The sequence below is a fragment of the Pan troglodytes genome, chromosome 9 (assembly GCF_028858775.2).
Source record: "Pan troglodytes isolate AG18354 chromosome 9, NHGRI_mPanTro3-v2.0_pri, whole genome shotgun sequence".
NCBI classification, from domain to species: Eukaryota; Metazoa; Chordata; class Mammalia; order Primates; family Hominidae; genus Pan; species Pan troglodytes.
In genome coordinates, this window is record NC_072407.2 from 127,035,510 (window position 1) to 127,056,755 (window position 21,246).

The window sequence follows — 21,246 nt, forward strand, 5'->3', positions numbered from 1 at the left end:
GCCGTAACACTCACTGTGAAGGTCTGCAGCTTCACTCTTGAGCCAGCGAGACCACGAACCCACCAGAAGGAAGAAACTCCAAACACATCTGAACATCAGAAGGAACAAACTCCAGACGTGCCACCTTAAGAGCTGTAACACTCACCGCGAGGGTCCGCGGCCTCATTCTTGAAGTCAGTGAGACCAAGAACCCACCAATTCCGGACACACCAGGACCACCAAGTGGGTAGGTTAAAGCTCATGACAGTGGGCACTCCTGAAGGGGATGCTCATGATATTGATGATGTGTGGGCAAACGGGGAGCTTAGAGCGCCACGCAAGATAAAAGCCTTGCATTTCCTGGGACGTTGTGGGCTGGTGCATTAGCCAGATACACACCCTTCCACACTGAAGCAGGCTGCACAGCGCCAATGGCAACAAACAAGGAAGGCTCCTCCTGCCTGCAGTCACTTCAGCTCTGAGCGCAGGAGTCAGCCAGGGGCCTCCAACTCCTCAGCCCACAGGGGCAAGAGCTATACTCTGGCCTTATGTTCAGCATTCAGGAAAGCTGCTCTCTGCTGCTCTTTGACATTGAGAATGAAATGAAATGAAATTAGTTATTCATTTAACTTCACATTTGGTCTCAATTAAGCTCAAAATGTTCTTCCTTAGAGATGCTCCAATAGCACTTGTAATTAAGGAGTTTAAGGAGAAGCTGTGTTGCTTCTATGAGCCACTAGATGGTGACCCAATCCCATCATACAGCCCAGGGTGGGCTGTGGTTCCATCCTGCTTCCCGGAAGAGAGACAGGAGCCGAGGCCTCTTGACTTTTCAGACTTTCAGCTTGCTTTGTGCTTCAGAGGGCAGGGGAAGAGGAATGGTTCTCTCAAGGTCTTCTCTTCCCCAGCTGCACTGCTTACTAACTTTAAGCCTGTTTCATCATCAGGAAAATGGTGACATTATCTACCTCATAGGATTGGTATGAAGGGAGACACATACTCAACACACTCCTGCCCTTGAAGAACTTGTCTAGTTAGGGGATAAATAGGAAAACACACGGAGACAGTGACTCCAGGTGAGAGCTATGCTGTTCATTAGTCCAGCCATGCAGGAACACGGCTGGCAGAAGGGCGATTCCAGGGGCAACGGGAAGAGTCCTTCTTCCTTATGAAGGCAGAATTCTGAGGACTTGGATGACTCATTTGATAAGGTAGTGAGGGGTAATGGTAAAGGGAGGAAGTTAACATGAATACTTATCCAACTCCTAGGATGTTAGGCCTTAGAGACTGAAACTGAACAAATGGCATTGGCTCCTACCAGCAGGTAAGTGTGGCACTAGACACATGCAAAAGGCATTGTGCGAGCTCAGGGTCTGGCCTCAGAAATGAGGACTTAGGCTGTGGGTAGGGAGTTGGAAAAATTACTGAAGGTTGGGGGAACCCCAGCACTGAGATCGGCCTGTCTGCACCCATCTCCCAGGTCCCAGGTTACTGGCCCTGTTTGGGCAGCTCTGGGCGCAGCCTGTTCACCACAGGCCTGGTACCTGCCTTCTCCCTGGGCCTCAGCACTCACTCACACGCGGCTAATGTAGGAGCATTATGTTAATTAGTTATTCATTTAATTTAACTTCACATTTGGTCTCAATTAAGCTTAAAATGTTCTTCCTTATAGATGCTACAATAGCACTTGTAATTAAAAAGCAGTAACTCTTTGTGTTTCTCCCTTAGAGATCCACTGGGAGGCTGGGCGAGTGTGTGTGGGGTGGCTGGGGGAGGAGGAGGAGGAGGCAAGAGGCAAAGAAAAGAAAGGGAAAGAAGCTCTTGGTCGGTCCTAGCACCATGAGGCCACCACTAAGACTGAGGCTGGCAGGAGGAACTCAACACATCCTGGGTGTCTGAGTGGGGGTGGGAGAGTTGCTGTTGGGAATCCTGAGAAGTGACAAAGGAGCAGACCTCCTACTGAAAGGTGTGGGGGTAGGGAGGATGGCAGATGGGGGTGGAAGGAGGCAATGCTTAGGGGAGAAGGGGCCCTATATTCTGTGATAGGTACAATGTGCCCCCATAAGATGTCCACATCCTAATTTTCAGAACCAGTGAGTGTTACCTTACATGGCAAATGAGATTTTGTATATGTGATTAAGGATCTTGAGATGGAAAGACTGATGGGGTAGACCCAGTGGAATCACAGGGCTCCGGATGAATCACAGAGGGAGGCAGGAGTGTTGGGGATTGGCAGATGCTGCTCTGCTGACCTTGAAGACTGAGGAAGGGTCCACCAGCCAGGGGGACGGGGGCGGCCTCTAGAAGGTAGAAAAGGCAAGGAAATGGGTTCTCTCGAGGCTCCAAAGCCTTTCCTTTACCCCCTGAAACCCATTTCTGGTTTCTGACCTCCGGAGCGATAAATGTGAATTGTTCAAAACCAGTAAGTCTATGGCAATCTGTTACAACAGTAATAGGAAATTGATAATATTCCCAGTGTAAAACTGGGGTATGACCAATTTAACGGCAGGAAAATAACCACAGGCAAACAAAAGAAATCTCCAGAGCTTAAAACAAGTGAAGGGGCTGGCCTCATAGCATTTAGGCACAGCATAAGGGCTACTGTGTGACCACCTCACCCAAGAGTTCTCCGAGGGCAGGACTTGGACCAAATGCACAGACTATATCATCTCTGGCATGATGTGATGTAAACCATTAAAAACACACTTTCTCATTCTGTCTGTGGCACTGAGCCTGATTTCGATCCCAGCTCTCATTTCTTTGGTGGCAGGAAACTGAGAAAAGAGGGTAGGGGGGGTAGGGACTCAGAAATTTTTTTTTTTTTTTTTTGCATAAACAGTCACCACCAATAATCTGCTAGGGACAGAGATCAAGTAGAAAACAAAACAAAAATTCCTGGTGTGTGGCTTTGATTCTGCCATTGGCACCTCTGAAAACTGGCCCAAGTCTCAACATTCCAGCTGGATGGTGCTTACAAGAGAGGTGGCAGTGTTCTCGAAACTTGAAAACATAGTCTACTAGCAGCTCAGCTGTTTAGTATCTCTGAGCAAGGGGACAACCAAAGTCTAACAGCAGAGACCTGCCAGAAACACTGGGCTAACGGGTGAAGCTATCTCTGAGGCCTGCGTGTCTGTTCACGCTTTTCCCCAGACTCCTGCTCAATTCCTAAGATTCTGGTTTTTCCACCAGACTCAGCTACTTTTCCTTGGTATTTCTGTCAAGTGGATTTGCACTGCCTGCCCTTGTCCCTCCTTTTCCTTCGAGTTTATCCTATGGAGCAACGCTCTATAACAGACAGTAGTCAGGCTCTTAGACTCTACAGCCAAACTGCCTGACTTTGGATCCTGACTCCTGTTTACGCCTACCAGCCCGTGCCTGTTCCCCATCTGTGAAATGGGGATATTAAGAGTACCTACTTCATAGGGCCGATATGAGGGAGACATAATACTTACAACACACTTAGAAAAATGCCTAGCACGTGTTTGCTAAATGTAACAAAAATTGTTATTTTGACATGTGGAACCCTAGACTTATTTCCAAGTATTGGGATGGAACTAGAGATTAAAGGTTGAACTTTATGAACTATAAAATCTCTTCCAATCCTGAGTTCTTATGCTCCTATGAGGATAATCAACACTTTTCTAGATTCGTTTCCATACGGTTCTGATTCTCACATCTGGAAATTCATTTCTATGTAACAGCCAGATACTTAAAGGTTTAAGCAAAGGGATTATGATTGAATGTTTGTTATTCGTACTAAAATGATCATTAGAATCCTTTAATGAAACTTTTACCTTTTTGGATATGTGTTAGGAAAATGTCAGGTACAAATAGCTAAGAAACAGTATTAACCAATGTAAAAATAAGGAGTTACTTGAAAGTCAAAAGTGATCTTTCAACTATTTGAGAAATGAGATGTCAGGAATCCTGATGTCAAGTTGGAGCCCCACTTCTAATTAACTGTGAAACTTTTTAAATCCCTTGTCCTCTCTGCCTGTTTCTCATCTGTAAAATAATCACAGCAGGTTTCTTTACACATTGAGCAAAAAATAAACCAGAAACACTTCAACTGCAACAACCATGAAATAGAGTTGATACTAAAGTTTCTGTTAAATAACAGAACAAAAAATGGATTGCTTTATGTTAGAATAAAAACATTTAAAAATAAATTGGATGCCCTCCTTCCACGAAGGAGTGAGGAGGACAGTCTAGACACCTTACAGCCTAGTTCTTTGATGGGCTTACTCCACCAGGACTAGTGCTTTACACCCTACGGGCACACAATATATGCTGAATGAATGGCAGGATTCGAGAATGAATGGCTATGTACTCCCTAGTCCCTGGACATTGGTATGGTAATTCTGATGCAGTTTTACATTAAATTTACATTGTACACAAAGAATGGTAGCTTTACTTCCATTTTTATAAGTGAAAAATTTAAGGAACTTATCAACAAATTACCCATTGTGATCTCCATTGTGGGGATTGGGTGGTATCCTGCTAATTCAGCTTTTGTCAGGATACAATTTTAAGATGCTACGAAATAACCTATTTTCTTATATAGAAACCCAGATTTACTCTCCCTCTCCACCTTCTAAACAGTGGGGATCACCAGTCTGCCACAGGATCCCCTCTGAGTAGGGAACAGTATAGGAGGGAACATGTTCTAAGGCCACTGATCACAGAATGGTTCTGAACACTAAGATGACTTCTGTCTGTATTTAAGGAATGACCTCTGAGCCCTGTCTCCAAGAAGGCCATGAGCATACAGGGTACCATAACAGACATTGACTATAGGGTTATCCCATGCCAAACTCTCAGTGAAATTCATTTTGAGCCCTCTCAGCCTTCTACGTCTTATCCCAACCCCGCGGGGCTTTTTTTGCATAACTGCATTGAGTATACAGGTAGAAAGAAATCTATCATTCATTTCACCACAGCTGGTAATTATAGACTCCAGGTCTGTAGACTGTAGGTCAAGTCAAGCTGAAATAAACTTTGCACAGGGATTTTTTTTTTTCCTAAAGCCAGTCTTTAATATATAAGCCTTTCATTTACATCAGGCAAAAAAACAAAAATTAGAAAACAGTAGTATTAAGGATAGAATTTAGTTTCCAACCTTAATACACTTTCCTCCATCTAAATAGTCACCCAAAACCTCATAGTTATTATCCATTGATCTAATAGTTGAATAACTTTTGGGGGGAATAAAAAAGATGGATTCATGGTCAGGAACCTATAAGAGTTTTCCCGTTTACTTTTTTAGCAAGGCTCTCAGAAGAAGGTAACAATTGGCAGCTTGTGCTTGTTAGGAGCCAAGCTTCCACTTGGGCTGCAGGGAGACTCACAGAGTAGCACAATAGCATGAGGCCCCCAGCTTGTCTCAATTCCCTCAAGACTTATGCATTCTTTTTTCTCTCCCTCAATCTGCTTAGAGGATGTTTCTTCTTTTCTTACCTGTGTGCCCTAGGCCAGATTAGGAAACTATTTCCTTTGAAGTTTTCTGTACAAAGCCTTATCTGCAAAGTTTTTCCAAACTAAGATAAAGGAAATGGTTCAATGTAGGGATAACTATACCTGGCCCTCACCAGCCCATGACTCTCAATGGTTACCTGTTCTCTCTTCTTGGAATTTAGAGCTTAGTTGCCTGTGGGGTGGCAGGACTGGGTACCTTCTCTACCCTGAAAACAGAATTGAGGAGAGAAAGTGAAGGAACAGTGTGGCCTTAACCTACCTGAAGCTCTCAATCAGAGTTCCACAAAGCCTAGTGTGTTTTCTCTCTGAGACAAGCCCTGGGGCCTACCACACCTGGGTTTGCACACTGGCTGTTAGGTGAAGGTTGGGCAAGTCAGCTGATCTCTTTAAGCTTCCATTTTTTCTACTTTAAAGTGGGGATGATAAAAATGAGACCGTTGTAAAAATTAAATAAATTAAACCTCAAAGGAATTAGTGTGCTACTGGCATAGAGCACGTACTCCATCAGTGATCTCTTTCCAACTTGTTTTCTTGGTTCTTAATTTTAAGCCAGAAGATTCTTTTTCAAATGGCTCTAGGGAGTCAGGATCAGACTTCCAAAGTGGAACCTGACCAGAGCCCCTCCATTTAATGCAAATTTCATTTGGTCTGGGAGATCAGACAGGTATAGAGTTATATCTGATGTTGAGAATATACCTTCCTCACTAGCTTTGGAGAAAGGGCTACAAAGATGAAAAGTGAAGACACCCCAAAATGGACTCATGGTAATTAAATAAGGCACACACAGCCCACCACATCATGGAAGAAAAAAACCTACAGATACATGGCAAGACAAAAAACAATATTTCCATACCTTTCCTCTAATCCCAAGGAAACCTAAAGAACTTGATTAAAAAGCCATGGCCAAGAGTTCGAAGTGAAAGTCAGCCCTTTAGCTATTATTTATTGCTTTATTAGAGCAGAGGGAAGTGACACTCATTGCCTTCATAGAGCTCTGCAGAAATATATGCACGGAGTGGTCAATGACCAACATCTGAGTAAGTCTTCCAAATTATCACATTAAAATAACCTTTCAAATTTGAGTGCCTCTCCTTTGCAAACGACTGCAACCTCATAATGAAGAATTTTATATATTATCAAAAAGAACCAGAAGCCCTTGTGCTTTTTCCCCCAAAATCCACTTACTAAGGACTTGAGTGAAAATCCACTCTAAGCAGATCACTGTTACTATTTCCCTTTCAAAACAGTTGGAAATCCTAAGGTACGGGTACTAAGAAGATAGCAATATCCTTCTTAAGCTGGTAAGAATCTAGCCCCACAGGGACAATTTGGCAATCCTGTTTCTGGAAGCCAGGACTCAAGAGATTTGTCTTAGTGATGGACGGATACTCCTCTAACCTTAAGGCATGAGGGCTGTCAAAACAAGGCTCTGAATAGTGCCTTCCTGCTCATCAATGTCATCACAATGAAGGAGAGAACAGGTTTTCGTTTTCCTGAAGAGTGGTCAGTAGGAGTGCAGTGGTTTGGCATAGATCGGCTCCAGAACATAATGGATTAAAACCAAGAAGAGGCCTCCAAGGAAGATGGCACTAAGGAAAGCCAGCAGGACATAGCGGCCAATGAAAAAGTCATCCACAATCTGGAGAAAGAAAACATCAAAATGAAATTACTACCAGTTAGGCACCCTGGCTGGGTTAACCTGAACTCCATGACGAGTGGGCCAAGAGTTAGTTCATGTGTATAACTTCCAGTAACATCCTGCCCTGAGTCTCCTCTGTACATGAGAAAGAATCTTTTCCTCAACTCCCTGAGCAGGAGACACAAGTCAAGAAGGGATTAATGAGGGACAGGGAACAAATGGCTCAATTTAGGATGTTGGTAAACACTTTGAAGTCCCTGGATGAATTCTTTTATATTCTGAAATCTGTTATCTGAAAGAGTTAATGAGAAGCTTTTGCTTGGTCCTAGAAAGGCTCATTTTTGTTGTTGCTAAAATACATTTTATTACAGAGAATTTTAAACATACATAAAAATGCAATAGTATAATAAACTCCCATGTATCTAAGACCCAACCCCCAAAATCATCAATCCATTGCCATTTCAGGAGGGTTCATTTTCAAAATGAAAGGTGACTCTTTAAAGCTATCAGCGGAAGAGTCCCATGCCATGGGGAAGGGAAAATGGCCATTTACCTGAGATACTAAAACACTAAGAGGATAGGTAACTTGCCCCAAAGCAGACAGTGGGCTGCCTGGCCTTATACTTGAGGCCCCAAAGATGTTGGTCTTTGCTGACAAAACCCTATAATTGGTGTTGGCTCTACCCACTTGTCCACTGTCCCCTTCCAGAGCTCCACTCTCCCCAGATCCAAATGGTGGTGCTTAAATTTGGGCAGGAAAAAGAAATTTAATCTATAGACCTAATGGAGCAACACCACCAACCAAGTGGCTGACTGACATTACAGAAACTTTGAAATCCCAGTACCTAGGAGAATCCAAAACAGCTGAAAGGCAATTGTGGCAGACAGAATAATGGCCCAAAGATATCCACATCCTAATCTCCAGAAATTGTGAATATGTTAGATTATATGTTAAAGGAGAATTAAGATTGCCAATCAGCTGCCCTTAAAACAAGGGGTATTAATCTGGATTATCCAATCCAGGTGGACCCAATCTAATCACAGGATCCTTCTAAGTTGAATAGGGAGGTGGGAGAGAGGGTCAGAGCAAGAGAGGTGAGGATGGAAGCATCAGTGAGGTGTGATGTCACTGGCTCTGAAGATGGAGGAAGGGGGCTGTCAGCCAAGGAATACGAGCAGCCTCTAGAAGCTGGAAAGGATAAGGAAATGGATTCTCCCCTAGAACTTCTGGAAAGGAATGCTGCCCTGCCAACCCCTTGGTTTTAGCCCAGTGAGACTGATGTTGGACTCTAACCTACAGAACTGTAAGATAATACATCTGTGTTGGGAGCCATTAGTTCACATAATTTGTTACAGCAGCAACAGAAAACTAACACAGCGGCCATACACAAAATATCTCTCAGACCCGAGCCCTAGTAGGATCACTGAGGTCCAAAGACACCTCAGCTGCTCCAGAGATTACCCCAACAGTCAACTTACAACAAAGGTCAGTTTGATAAAACAGCTTTAACATAACTTTGACCTTGGCTCCGGTACTGAACAAGTCTCTTGCGGGCCACATGTTTGCTCGTTCGACACGTTTCGCTTTTTAATTAGCCAATTAGCAGGCCTTGGGTGCAGAAGGCCCAGGCCATGTATTATTGATACAGCATTGAGCCAGGCTGCTGCAGAGGCCCGCTCTCAAAACCTGAAAATGAGAACTCCAATTCTGCCGGCCATGCTGACAAAAGTATTTTGCTCAAACCCCATTCTTGTCTCCTGGGTCTGAAACTCATATGACAGACAATCGAGGGATTGATTTCAAAAATGTGTTTGCTCTGTGCCCTTCTCCCGATGTTTACATCTGCAGCATCCAGAAATGTGGCAGCCCACATCACTCTCCCCCTTAAAAGACAAGGAAAGCAGCTGGGTGCGGTGGCTCACGTCTGTAATCCTAGCACTTTGGGAGGCTGAGGCGAGTGGATCACCTGAGGTCAGCAGTTTGAGACCAGCCTGGCCAACATGGTGAAACCCTATCTCTACCAAAAATACAAAAATTAGCTGGGTGTGGTGGCACATGCCTATAATCTCAGCTACTCGGGAGGCTGAGGCAGGAGAATTGCTTGAGTCCGGGAGACGGAGGTTGCAGTGTGCCGAGATCATGCCACTGCACTCCAGCCTGGCCGACAGAGCGAGACTGTCTCAAAAAAAAAAAAAAAAAAAAAAAGACAAGTGAGGTGTGAATTTGCCTCTGGCTCACACATGTGGTACCCGCACCTCCAGAGTGTTTTCCAAATACTGACAACAAACTTGTGTCCATGGAAATAATTCCTTAAGTGTGTGTGGTAAAGTACTATTTCCCTTGGAGTTTAATTTCCTTCCTCTTGCCATAGTTAATCCTACAGTGTCCATTTTAGTTCAAAAGTTACACATATAATCTTGTGTACGGTTGTTGTCTAGTGTCAAAATGCTAACCCATGAGCTCTCTGGGACTGCCCTGAATATTCTGTTAAGTTCTCAACACTGAAGATTTTGAAGACGGACCTCAGCTTGAATCCCTGTTCTGCCTCTTGCTATGTGACCTTGGGCAAGTTACCTTAACCTCTGACAGATTCAGTGTTCTTACCTATAAAATGGGGATAATAATGGTACCTATGTCATACTACTTAGGGCTGTCCTGAGGTTTAAATGAGACAGTGCAAACAAGTGTTTGGCACAGGACCTGGCACACAGAAATCCCTTAAGGAATGTTAGCTATTTTCATGACTATCACTTAAAACATCAAAATGAAGGTTGAGAGGAAAGCTGTGAGAAGGAGTAATGGGACAGAAAAGGTCAATGTCATTGTCAAGATCCCATGGGTCTGAGACCAGCCATGCATGGTAAAGCCATGGTAAAGAACTCCAGAGAAGTATTCTGAGAGAGATGATAAAAATCCATTTAAAGACGTGGGTGCTGGCAGGTATGGTCCCAGGCATGAGGACCAAAGAACTCCCAGAAGACTGTTCGGAAAATTCTAGCACATGCAGTTGGAGAAGCATGTCCTCAGCACCCTCAGGGCACCACATCAATTTCAGCCCAGGATCTGCGGTTAGGAGCCCAGGCTGCCAGGAATGGGAACACTTCATCTTGGGTGCAGGCCTGTGACTATCCCTATTTCATTTTCTTTTTTTTCTGTCCCCATGGTACGAGGTGGCTTTCCAACAGGCTGTTTTCAACTTGATGCAAACTGAAGATGAGACCAAATCAGGCAAATAACTGCCTGGTGGGGTTGTAGATGGAGTTCAGAGTAAGATTCTTTTCCTGAGTGAAGGGGCAGGGGAACTTAAAACTCCCTCTGAACTTTCCCCGTCATTGGTTGAACTTTACAATTCTGACATCTCAGGCAACCCGATGTCAGGGAACATCAAGGGCAGGACGGATGTGCAGACCAAGAGAAATAAGAATCACAGCTCAGGAGGCAAAACGAAAGCAACAGCTTTACCTTAACTTCCACCTCTGGGGCTGGGAATTCACCAGCTCGCGGGAAAAGCAACAGAACTGATGTGATGATCACAGCACCGAAGAATAAAAAAATGACAGAGAACCTGGGGTTGAAAAGACAAATTATTAAAAGCACTGTCTACAATTTCTTCTTTGATCAGTTAGGTCTGGACAGTCTCTTCCTTGGAGCCAATATTCTATGTTTCAGTCCCTTAACAATGTCCAGAGGCCTGCTGTCAACAACCTCTTCAACCCAAAGTCCTTCTTCCTAGACAGGTACCAGCTGGGTGCATTCCCATTTATTCTTGGTAATTCCCAATTCCTAGGAATGGAAATGTGTAGTTTTTATTTTTACTTCTGCCCAAAGTCATAATCAAGAAAAACCAAAGCATCCCCTCTCCACCTCCACTTCCATTGCTTTTAGAACAGAATACTTTAGAAAATTCTACAACTCTGCTTCATACTAACACTGTCTTGCCAGAGTGCAACTCTAGTGTTTTCAGAGTCGGTTTATGGCCTAACCCTGTTCTGAAGGCGATGCCTGATATAGAAAGCAGGCCCAACTCATCAAATGTTGCTTTCGTTTTCCTGGGTCCAGGGCTAGAGCCTCGGGGACTGGACCAAGCCTCTGCCATAAATCTGAACAATTCATAAACACATACAACCTCGAGAAACTCAATAAGCAGTGAAAGCAGAATTTCTTGCCACAGTTAGAACTCAAGAACACTACTTCCTTCTCCTCCCATCTCTGCTCCAGAGCATAAATAACACAGTTAGTGTTTATAAAAAGAGGTTAAAATGCAACTCATTCAAACTGCCAGTAATTACAAAACTGATCTCTTAAATTCTAAATGTTTAGTGAGCATCAGCGATTTTGCCTCTAATTGCTTTACCTAGGACTCCCAGTTGGACAGAATGCCTTACCTCGCCGCCCCGGAGGCTCTGGACAGCAGCACACACAGCAGCAGCACTGCCACCCAGAGCAGGGCTAAGATGAACACGCCCGCACCGACTCCGAGCACAGTGCCAGCCATCCCGCGGGGAGGCAGCGGCGGCCCCCCGCCCTGCGCGCCGCACGATCAAGTGTCCTCTGTGCTCCAGTGCCGCCTTCCTGTGACACACTCCCGTGAAAGCATTCAGACAAATACAGAAAGCCTAAACTCATTACAGGTTATTTTTTGATGATCAGTGTGTTGGGAGGATTACTCAGTACAGGTCATTAATTTTCAGAAATGTCCAGTCCCAGAGTCCCTTAATGGAAACTGGAAATTTAGAACCCAAAGCTTTTCTCTTTGGTGGGGACTGAGAGGGTGTTTTCCGCTCTGCGCTCAGAAGTTTTTTCTGAGTGTTTCCTTTCAAATTTGGTACCTGAGTTCGACTTTGACCTCTTCCCCCAGCCCACGGGAGAAAGCTGAACCCTCTCTGGATACAAAACCCTACCTAAGAACTGGTAGAAGACACCAGGGCATGGGAACTCCAGGGCCAAAGCAGAAGTTGAAGCTCTCAGGTTAAATCCATGGTGTGAGCTGTGACTCACCAGGCAATCGATCACAAGACAGAAAGTTCCCACTCTGTTGTCGAGTTCTTATTCAAGAGGATGAAAACTCTCAGTCCTTAAAGAAGAGGAACAGCCATCACTATTTTTGAACATTTACTGTGTGCTAAGTGCCGTACAAACATATCTCATTGAATCCCGGCGCAAAGCTTCTGAGAAAGGTATTACTATAGCCATGTTACAGAATGGGTAAGTGAGATATAAGCGCGATGGGGTATCTATTAGTTTCCTAATTAGCAGCTCAAAATAGAAATTTATTTTCTCACAGGCCAGCAATCCAAAATAAAGGTGTCAGCAGGGCTGTGCTCCCTCCAAAGGCTCTAGGGCAGGGGTCCCCAACCCCTGGGCCATGGACTGGTACTGGTCCATGGCCTTTTAGGAACTGGGCTGCACAGCAGGAGGTGAGCAGCAGGCAAGCCAGCCTTACCGCCTGAGCTTCGCCTCCTGTCCTATCAGTGGCAGCGGCATTAGGTTCTCACAGGAGCACGAACCCTATTGTGAATTGCACGTGCGAAGCATCTAGGTTGCAGGCTCCTTATGAGAATCTAATGCCTGAAGATCTGAGGTGGAACAGTTTCATCCGGAAACCACCCCCCTGCATCCCCCTGTGGAAAAATTGTCTTCCATGAAACCAGTCCCTGGTACCAAAAAGATTGGGGATGAGTGCTCTAGGGGAGAATCTTTCCCTGCCTCTTCCAGCTTCTGGTAGCTCCAGGCACCATTCACTGGCTTTTAACTCACAACTCCAGTCTCTGCCTCCATCTTCCCATGGCTTTCTCCTGTGTCTGTCTTCACCTTTTCTGTCTCTTATAACGGTACTTGTCATTGGATTTAGGGTCTGTACAAATAATCTAGTATTATCTTGAGATGCTTAACTTAATTAAATCTGCAAAGACCCTTTTGTCAAACAAGGTCATGGTCACAGATTCCAGGGGTGAGGATGTGGACATATATTTTTGGGGACCACCATTCAACTCACAGCAGAGGAACAGCACACCGCACTACCTCTCCTGGTTTTCCTTTTCAGCATCGGAGACAAGTCTTAAGCAAACACATTCCTCTAGGTTGCTGGTTTTCTTTACACTTATGGTTTAAATACCACGAAAATATTAGCTATGAGAAGTTATAAAGTTATTGGAAAGGAGGGTCTAAGCATGAACTGCTAAAAAAAATACGTTTATTGAATCAACATTTATGATGTTCCCGCCATGTAAAGCACTGCGCTATAAGCTGGGGATGCCAAAGGTGAATAAGATATCTTCTGACAGAAGCTCAAGGTCTATTGGAGAACATTGTCCTGAAAACAAGTGTCCATATTACATTCTGATTAATGGTAAAAGCGAAGTGCAGTGGGAACTGCAATAGTGAGAGGGGCTTTACAAAGGAAGTACTCTGCACAGGCAAGTTTAGGAAAGAATCAGAGTGAAAAGATGACAGAGTGAGGGGAGATGGGACTTGGGGCCCACCTGCACGCCTAACTTCTCTGGGGAGCAGTCTGCCCTCATTAGGGCCATATAGGCGCCATCTCGGTCACTCTAACACGCCCGGGGTTTCCCCATCTCTGGGTCTTTGTACTTGCTGTTTCCACTGCCTGGAACTAGCCCTCAACCCCAAGCACTCCTGCTACTATTTGTAGGACTGGCTTTCCTCAGCCTTCTGATTTCTGCTTAAATGTCACTCTTCAGTGAGGTCTTCCCCGAGTGTCTTCTCTAAAGTAACCCCTCAAACACTGACTCTCCATCACTCTATTTCCTTCAGAGCATTTTTCACAAAACTAGTTAATATTTTCATTTATTTGTTTACAAGTTTATTTTCTGTCTGTCCAACTAGAATAGTAAACTCCACGAAGGCAGAGACCTGATATCTTTCTCACTGTGGTAACCCCAGTTCTTAGCACAGAGATTATGCACAACAAGTATCTGTGGGAGGAATAAATGACACAGTGCTAACAAGTCCACAAACATCAGGTGAGGGAGTGAAAGGATCATATGGAGTTTTAGAAAGATGACTGTAACCTCTGGTCAATATGCTGGATGGAAGTTAACAAGGGATGGAAGTTAACAAGGGAAGTGCCTCATACAACAGCAAACACATAAATGTTCAATAAAATAGAACAAGAAGAATTTAGTACACAGCAGAGCTCGAAAGCAATAAAGAAAAATCATTAAGTGCTATAAAAAAATGTAACTCAAGGCCTGAGCTGAGCCTAAAAGACTATGAGGGTCCTGGTGCCTGATACAGACCTTCAGGGTGATTCTCTTCAGGGCAGATAAGGTCTCAAGCCCACGATGGCAAAGAACTAGCAATGAGAACAATGCAGAAAGCTGGGCCCTCACAAGATTGACCAGTTTTTGAAATAGGGTCTAAATAATTTGCTACTGACTTAGTTGGAAGGAAGCTGGCTGAGTGCTTCAGGCCACAGGTCAAAAAACAACAGCCCAAGAGAAATCTGAATCCCCACCTCACATCACATCCATGTGTGAGATTCAATACTACCAATGTGATATGGGAATCCCAAATAGAAAGATTAACATGAAAACTAGACTAAAAGTGAGAACCCATTGGATCCCAGCAGAGACAAAACTAAACCCACAGGCTGGCATGCAAGACTCCCTCAAGAGTAAGTGTAAAACAAAGATGTTTTCAGACATACAAAGGGTGAAATGTAGTACACCTCTCAAGGATCCTCAGTGAAAGGGCTACTCAGAGACATACTTCAGCAAGAAGGAAAATGAACCAAGAAAGGAGGTATGAGATACAGGAAGCATGGTGAGAAAATTATTAAGAAATATTGACAGTAAAGATTTCTGTAATAATGACAATTTTTGAGGGGTTAAAAATCAGAAAGGACTAAATATTACTCAACAGTTATATGGTAGATGGAAAAGGATAGTTCAAAGTTAAAGCATTCTACAGTGATTTTGTTTTGGAGGAGGTATATGTTTTTTAAGCTAAGTACACAAGTTAAAAAAACATACAGGTAAACAGCAAGCAACAGAAATAGAAAAAATAGCTTCTATACTAGTAAAGTGAAAAAAAAAATAAAGAAAACAGAAAGTGGGGCAAGGGTCAGTGGGTGTGAGGTGGGTGGCAGAACAAAGAATACGCAAGGAAAATGGAAAATACAAAATAAGATTGTAAAAATAAACCCAAATACAACAGTAATCATAGTACATGGAAACATTATATTTGACTACTAAAAGAAATTCTCTTAGATTTTTCTTTTTAAAAATAGCTGTGTACAAAAGCTCTACAGAAAGTATAATGAGAGGCTGAAAATAAAGAGATTGAGAAAGACATGCAAAGCAAATATTAACAAGACAAAAACCAGGGAAGGAGGGAATAGGGAGATGGTGAATGAGTATAGAGTTTCAGTTTTGCAAGATGAAAGCATCTTGGAGCTCTGTTTCACAACACTGTGAATATACTTAACACTGCTGATCTGCACTCTTAAAAATGGTTAAGACAGAAAATTCTATGTTTTTTTGTTTTTGTTTTTGTTTTTTTATAAGCCACAGTTGAAAAAAAACCAAGTGAAACAAAATAAAATATAAGCTATGAAGCAATATTAGTACCAAGCAAAACAGATGTAAAGCTCTGAAAAATATTAAGAACAGTGACAAAAGGAACCATTCAGTAAAAAGATACAACCTGAAACAAATGTGAACCTAACAACAAAACCTCCAAATATATAAAGCCAAAACTGACAGAAGTACTACAATAAATGGATAAAACCACTAATTTAGCAGGAGATTTTAATATATGTCTCAGAAACTGATAGATCAAGCAGATAAAAAAAGAATAAACACTTGAGAAAGAGGATACCTGAATGAGAATAAATATGTAAAAAGGTGCTCAACTTCATTAGTCATCTGGAAATTGCAAATGAAAACCAAATTCAGTGCCTTCATATACCCACCAGAATGGCTAACATGAAAACAACAGACAACACCAAGTGTTGACAAAGATGTGGAGTAACTGGAACCCTCATATATGGCTGGCAAGGGCCATAATTTGTTAACCACTGCTTTGGAGACTATTGGCAGTATCTAATAAAGCTAAATATAAATGCATCCTACATCCAGCTCTTCTATTCTTGGGTGTATTCCCAACAGAAATGCACACCTAAATTAAAAAAAAAGACATTGCAGCCCTACCTGAAATAGCTAAAACCTTAAACAATCCAAATATCTGCCAATAGAGTGGATATAGTACTCTACAATCTATTCATTCATACAGTATATAAAGCATTATGTAGTATAAAGCAATGAGAATAGTATAAAGCAATGAGAAAGAACACACTACAACTATACTCAACAATGTGGATGAATTTCACAAATATTAAATGAAAAAAGCTAGAGGCTAAAGAGTTCATAGTATATGAGTCCATTTATATAATGTTCAAAACAGGTCAAACTAATTTTAGGGGCTGGAGGTCAGGCGTATGGTTGGCTTGTGAAACATAGTGACTGTAGGAGGTTCAGGGAGATGCTGATAAAATTCTGTTTCTTGATCTGGGTTTTGTTCACCTGGGTTTGTTCATACGGTGATGTTGTATCTAACCATGCACTTAGGATTTATATACTTTTCTGTATGTGTATTACCCTTCACTAAAATGTTTACAGAAAGAATATTAAGAGATGTATCAGCCCTGTGTAGTATATGGACCCTTATTTGGTCCTGATTCGAACGAAGCATTGCAAAAAACTTTTATGAAATGATTGGGGAAATCTGAAGAATATTCAGATATTTGATAATATTATGAAATTACTGTTTATATTTTCAGTAAAAAACTATTAAAAAGATGATATTATTATATTGTTAAAAGATTATTTATGATAAAGATATATGCATACACACGTAGCACATTACAGATAACAGAAAAGGGTTTCTAGGAGCTTTCTATTACCTCAGTGAGAGGAGGTGAAGGGGCTGACATGAAACAAGACTGGTCATGAGCTAGTTGTTGAAGCTGGGTGATGAGTGTGTAGATGTTTGCTAGCCTATTTTCTATATTTCTGAATATATTTTAAACTTTCATAATAAAAAGATGTGGATATGTATATATATATCTGCATAAATATGAATATGAAAGATGAGTAAGATTTGTATAGCTAAAATTATAAAACTTTATTCAAAGACAAAAAAAAAAAAAAGAGAGAGAGAGAGGACCTGAATAAAGAAATAAAGCAGACCTGAACAGAGAAATAACCTGTGTTCCCGGATGGGATGGTTCAATTAAAAAATCTCAATTTTCCTTAACCTATAAATTCAATGCAATTCTAACCAAAGTCTAAAAACAATTTTTTGTGGAACTTGAAAACGGATCCTAAATTCATATGGAAGAGCAAAAACCCAAGAATAGCCAAAACAATTTTGAGAACTAGGATGGCAACTTGCCTTTCTTGTTACCAACTGCCGCAAGACACATTGAAAAACCAAAGTAATTAAAACAGTGTGATAGTGGCACAAAGACACATGGCCCAGTGGTATAAAATCAAGAACCCAGAAACAGATCCATGCATTTGTGAGAACTTCCTACAGCACAGAGTTGGCTTTATGATTCAATGGGTAAAGAACTTCATAGATAGTGTTGGGACAAATGATTCTCCAATAGGAAAAGAATAAAACTAGATCTCTATATAATATACAGAAGTCGATTTTAAATGGAAAGTAATTCGTAATGAAATAGCATATGTTTAAATATACAAATGTTCAGGCTGACTACACTAGAATACATAATGAAGTACAGTAGTCAGATGCTTGCACCTAAACTTAGAATCACCACGAATGCAAAAGCTTCAAATGCAGACTATGCAGGTGTGTTGTTCTGGCAACTCAAATACCACGAGCTGTGCTGCCTTCAGTTATGTGATTTGCTAGAGTGATGAATAACTCTTGTTAAAGTTCCAAACCACAAATAAGGATAATTTTCCTCTGATTTACATTAGAGTTTCATTCCTGGAAATTTTACTATATTAAACTGTGCCAAAAAATACATTATGTTTATACAAAAACCGGAGTTAGGCTCTACACTCAGGTAATTATAAATGAGTATCCTGTGGGATACTCAAAAGTTGCACAGGATGCAGGACAATTCTTCGTTGTGAGGACTGTCCCATACATTACAGAACATCCAGTATCCGCAGTCCTGATCTGTAAACCCCAGTAGTGCCTCCAATCAAAGAATAACAAAATACATCTTCACAAATTCCAAAATACCCTAAAACGGGCAGCAACATCTTCTTGGGGAACCACTGTTCTAGAAACACTCTTGCATAAAGAGACATGTACAAGGTGTTTATTGCAGCTTTGTTTACAATAGCAAAACATCAGGAAAAAACCTAAATGTCCATCAATCAGGGAACAGATACAATATTATATATTCATAATGAATACTTAAAATGAATGAAATTGATCTATATGTATTGATGTGAATATATCTCAAAAACAATGTTGAGTGACAAAAACAAGTTGCAAAATGGAACCCACAGTATGATACTACTTGTATTTTTAAAATTAAATACAATCTAAACAGTAATATATATTGTTTCTGACGAACGTATATACAGCAAAAGTATAAAAACATGGGCATAAACGATATATGACAATTTCAAAAGACTATTTGCCTCTGCAGGGGGAGGAAGGAAAGGGAATGGGGTTAGGAGTGGAAATAAAAGGGATCTGAACTAAATCTGTGATGTTTTATTTCTTTAAAATAAAAAACTTGAGCTGGTGTGCCAAAATGTTAATATTTATTAATCTGATTGGTGGAACATAGATATTATACTACCCAATGTACTATTTTCTGTTTTTAAATTTTTCGTGATAATTTTTAATTTTTAAAAAGGTAATGGGCAGCAGGATGCATATGAATTGGGTGACCAGTTAGGAAACTATTGCAATTCTCCAGATAAGAGATGATGAGGGTCTGACCTCCAGTCTTAGCTGTGTCAAGGGAGAAGGTGTTAGAAATGACAAAAGTTTCTAGCTTAGTTGACTGAGCTGATGGTACTGCTCTTAAGAAAACAACTATTTAAATTTAATTTGTGCTATTCTGGATATTACACAAATAACCCAGAAGACTTGGACCAACTCTAACAGTTAGAATAGAGGGCAAATGGTAGTTGAAGCTGGCTGGCACCATTAGAAATGTTGCCCTTCAATCCCCCTTAGTAGCTTAAGAGTTCGTGAGACATTGGATTTATATATGGTATGGCTTTAAAGTAATAAGATAAATATTCCCAAGCTCTTTTAAGAATGGAGCTCATAATTTTATAAGCAAACTATACATTTTCTTACTAAGCATAGAAAAGAAGGGCTGGGTATAGTATAGAGTGCTGCTATAGGGGAAGAGAGAACATCTAGTCATTTTTATCTTATTTAAATGTGAGAATAATATCTGTGATAATTTCCTATATTAGAATAGCTAAATTATTGTTATTGAGTACAATACAATAAAATATAAAAACGGGTTCATGCCATCATTAAACCTTCTTTGAGAAGTGATGGCTTGGCCAACCCGATTTCAAGGGTAAGTCCATTTACTTAATATCTGTGGCATTTAAAGCAGGTAGATTGGAGTGGAAAAAAATAATTTAAATTTGAACAGTTCAGCAGCTGACAACAAAAACAACTACAGGGCTAATGTTTTCCTTCTGTGCTCAATGCTGTGAGGTTTTTCTCTGAAAGAGTTTGTTCAAAACCTTTTAGATGTGTGTGTTCATTTAATGGTTGTTTCTACATACCCTTTCATCCAGCTGTCAGAGAAAATAGGAATAAATGGACTGATCCCTGCACAGGTAACCTAATGGATTAAAAATACGGTACTCATCACCAGGTTGATCATCATGAGCGAGAATACTAACTGCCATTATAAGATGACTTATAAGATGACTTACTATCTAAGACAAATGTGGATTCCTCAGAGGGTAATGTGGCCTAAGTGCTGCTGCTGGAGGGAGATATCTCACCCATCCCCCGATTTTCACACTGACTCAAGCCCTTGAAAGCAACAGAAAACAGTGGGTTACAAGGAGTGAAGTGCTCCTCTGGAAGAGTCCTTTTCACTTTGCTTTATAGCTGTTTTCCAAACCTTCAAAAATAACGGGGGGGGGGGGGTTACTTTCACACTTTTATGTTTCTACTTTAAACACTTCACTATCTTTTGAATTTTAAAATATTAGAATAACGCCTCTACCTTTGTAATTAGATAAAATGCAAGCCTGGGGAAAAAATCAGTTGCCAAGCTCCCAAAATGCCACCGATGTAGCATCTGCTCTTAACACGTTGATAGAAAAAGGAGGATCAGTAAACCTAGGTCTCTTCCTTGCATCCCTCTCCTGGACGGTGTTGTGGGTTGGAAGCGCTGCAGAGCCTCGGTCTATCCGCTCTCTGCATCTCACAGCACTGCAGCCTGGGAACACCCCACTTGAACTCTAAGCTTCTCCCCAACCCTGTTGCAGATTCAAACTGGCGACAGGAAAACAATGCCCCCCATGTCTCGTCTTCAGAATGTGCACCTGGCCACCTCCCAGGAGCTAGAGAGGGATTAAGGTCTCGGTCATAAGAGATCTGAATCAGGCACTGACACTTCCTTTTCTTAAGAGCATGAAACAAAACAGTCCTTCCTTCTCTACCTCCAATTAAGTATTTATTAGCCGGGCCTTGGGTCCAGATCAGCGGTAAGGGTGGTCTGCGAGGTCCGTGCACCGCCGTCCGCCCACGCCTTCTTCCAACCACCTCAGCCCGACCCTCCACTTTTCTCCCTTCCCCGCAGCCGCCCCGCTGTCCTCACCTCTGCCCTCTTCACCTGGATCCACTCTCCCCCAGGCTCTACTCACACCTCAGATTCCGGCGCGTTCCAGCCCACCGGGCTCTGGTTTACTTAGGGCGAATCACAAGTGGGCTTTCATTTAGGTGATTTAAGATTCACTAATCAGCGTTGCTCTTTCAACGGCCAACTTCTTCCTCATTAGCTTACGCCTAGCGCGGCTCCCGGCAACGCCGAGCGCGGTGGGTTGGCTCGTCACCCTTCGTTACGCCCTCCGATTGGTCGGTGCCTGTCGGCCTTTGGACCGACCTCAGTTCGGTTGGGTAGCAGCGGTCCGAGCTGCACTCCCCGCCCCCCCCGCTC

The 21,246-nt window shown here is 42.1% G+C and overlaps 1 protein-coding gene across 27 annotated transcripts; it reads right to left on the minus strand.

Moving 5' to 3' along the window:
- Positions 1–5,861: 5,861 nt before the first annotated feature.
- Positions 5,862–21,231, minus strand: TMEM218 (transmembrane protein 218). 27 transcript variants are annotated; one of them, XM_009424370.5, is made up of 7 exons: positions 20,908–21,086; positions 20,012–20,114; positions 19,859–19,917; positions 12,093–12,168; positions 11,480–11,666; positions 10,557–10,659; positions 6,365–7,093 (listed from the first exon to the last, which is right to left on the minus strand). In XM_009424370.5, exons 5-7 carry the CDS (start codon positions 11,587–11,589, stop codon positions 6,959–6,961), a joined length of 348 nt encoding a protein of 115 aa, XP_009422645.1. In that variant the 5' UTR covers positions 11,590–11,666; positions 12,093–12,168; positions 19,859–19,917; positions 20,012–20,114; positions 20,908–21,086; the 3' UTR covers positions 6,365–6,958. The 27 variants fall into 27 exon arrangements, with proteins under 27 accessions (NP_001238924.1, XP_009422645.1, XP_009422640.1 ...); XM_009424365.5 differs by having other exon boundaries at positions 11,480–11,676; positions 20,908–20,995; XM_063782566.1 differs by having other exon boundaries at positions 11,996–12,168; positions 20,908–20,995.
- Between the last annotated feature and the right edge of the window lie 15 nt (positions 21,232–21,246).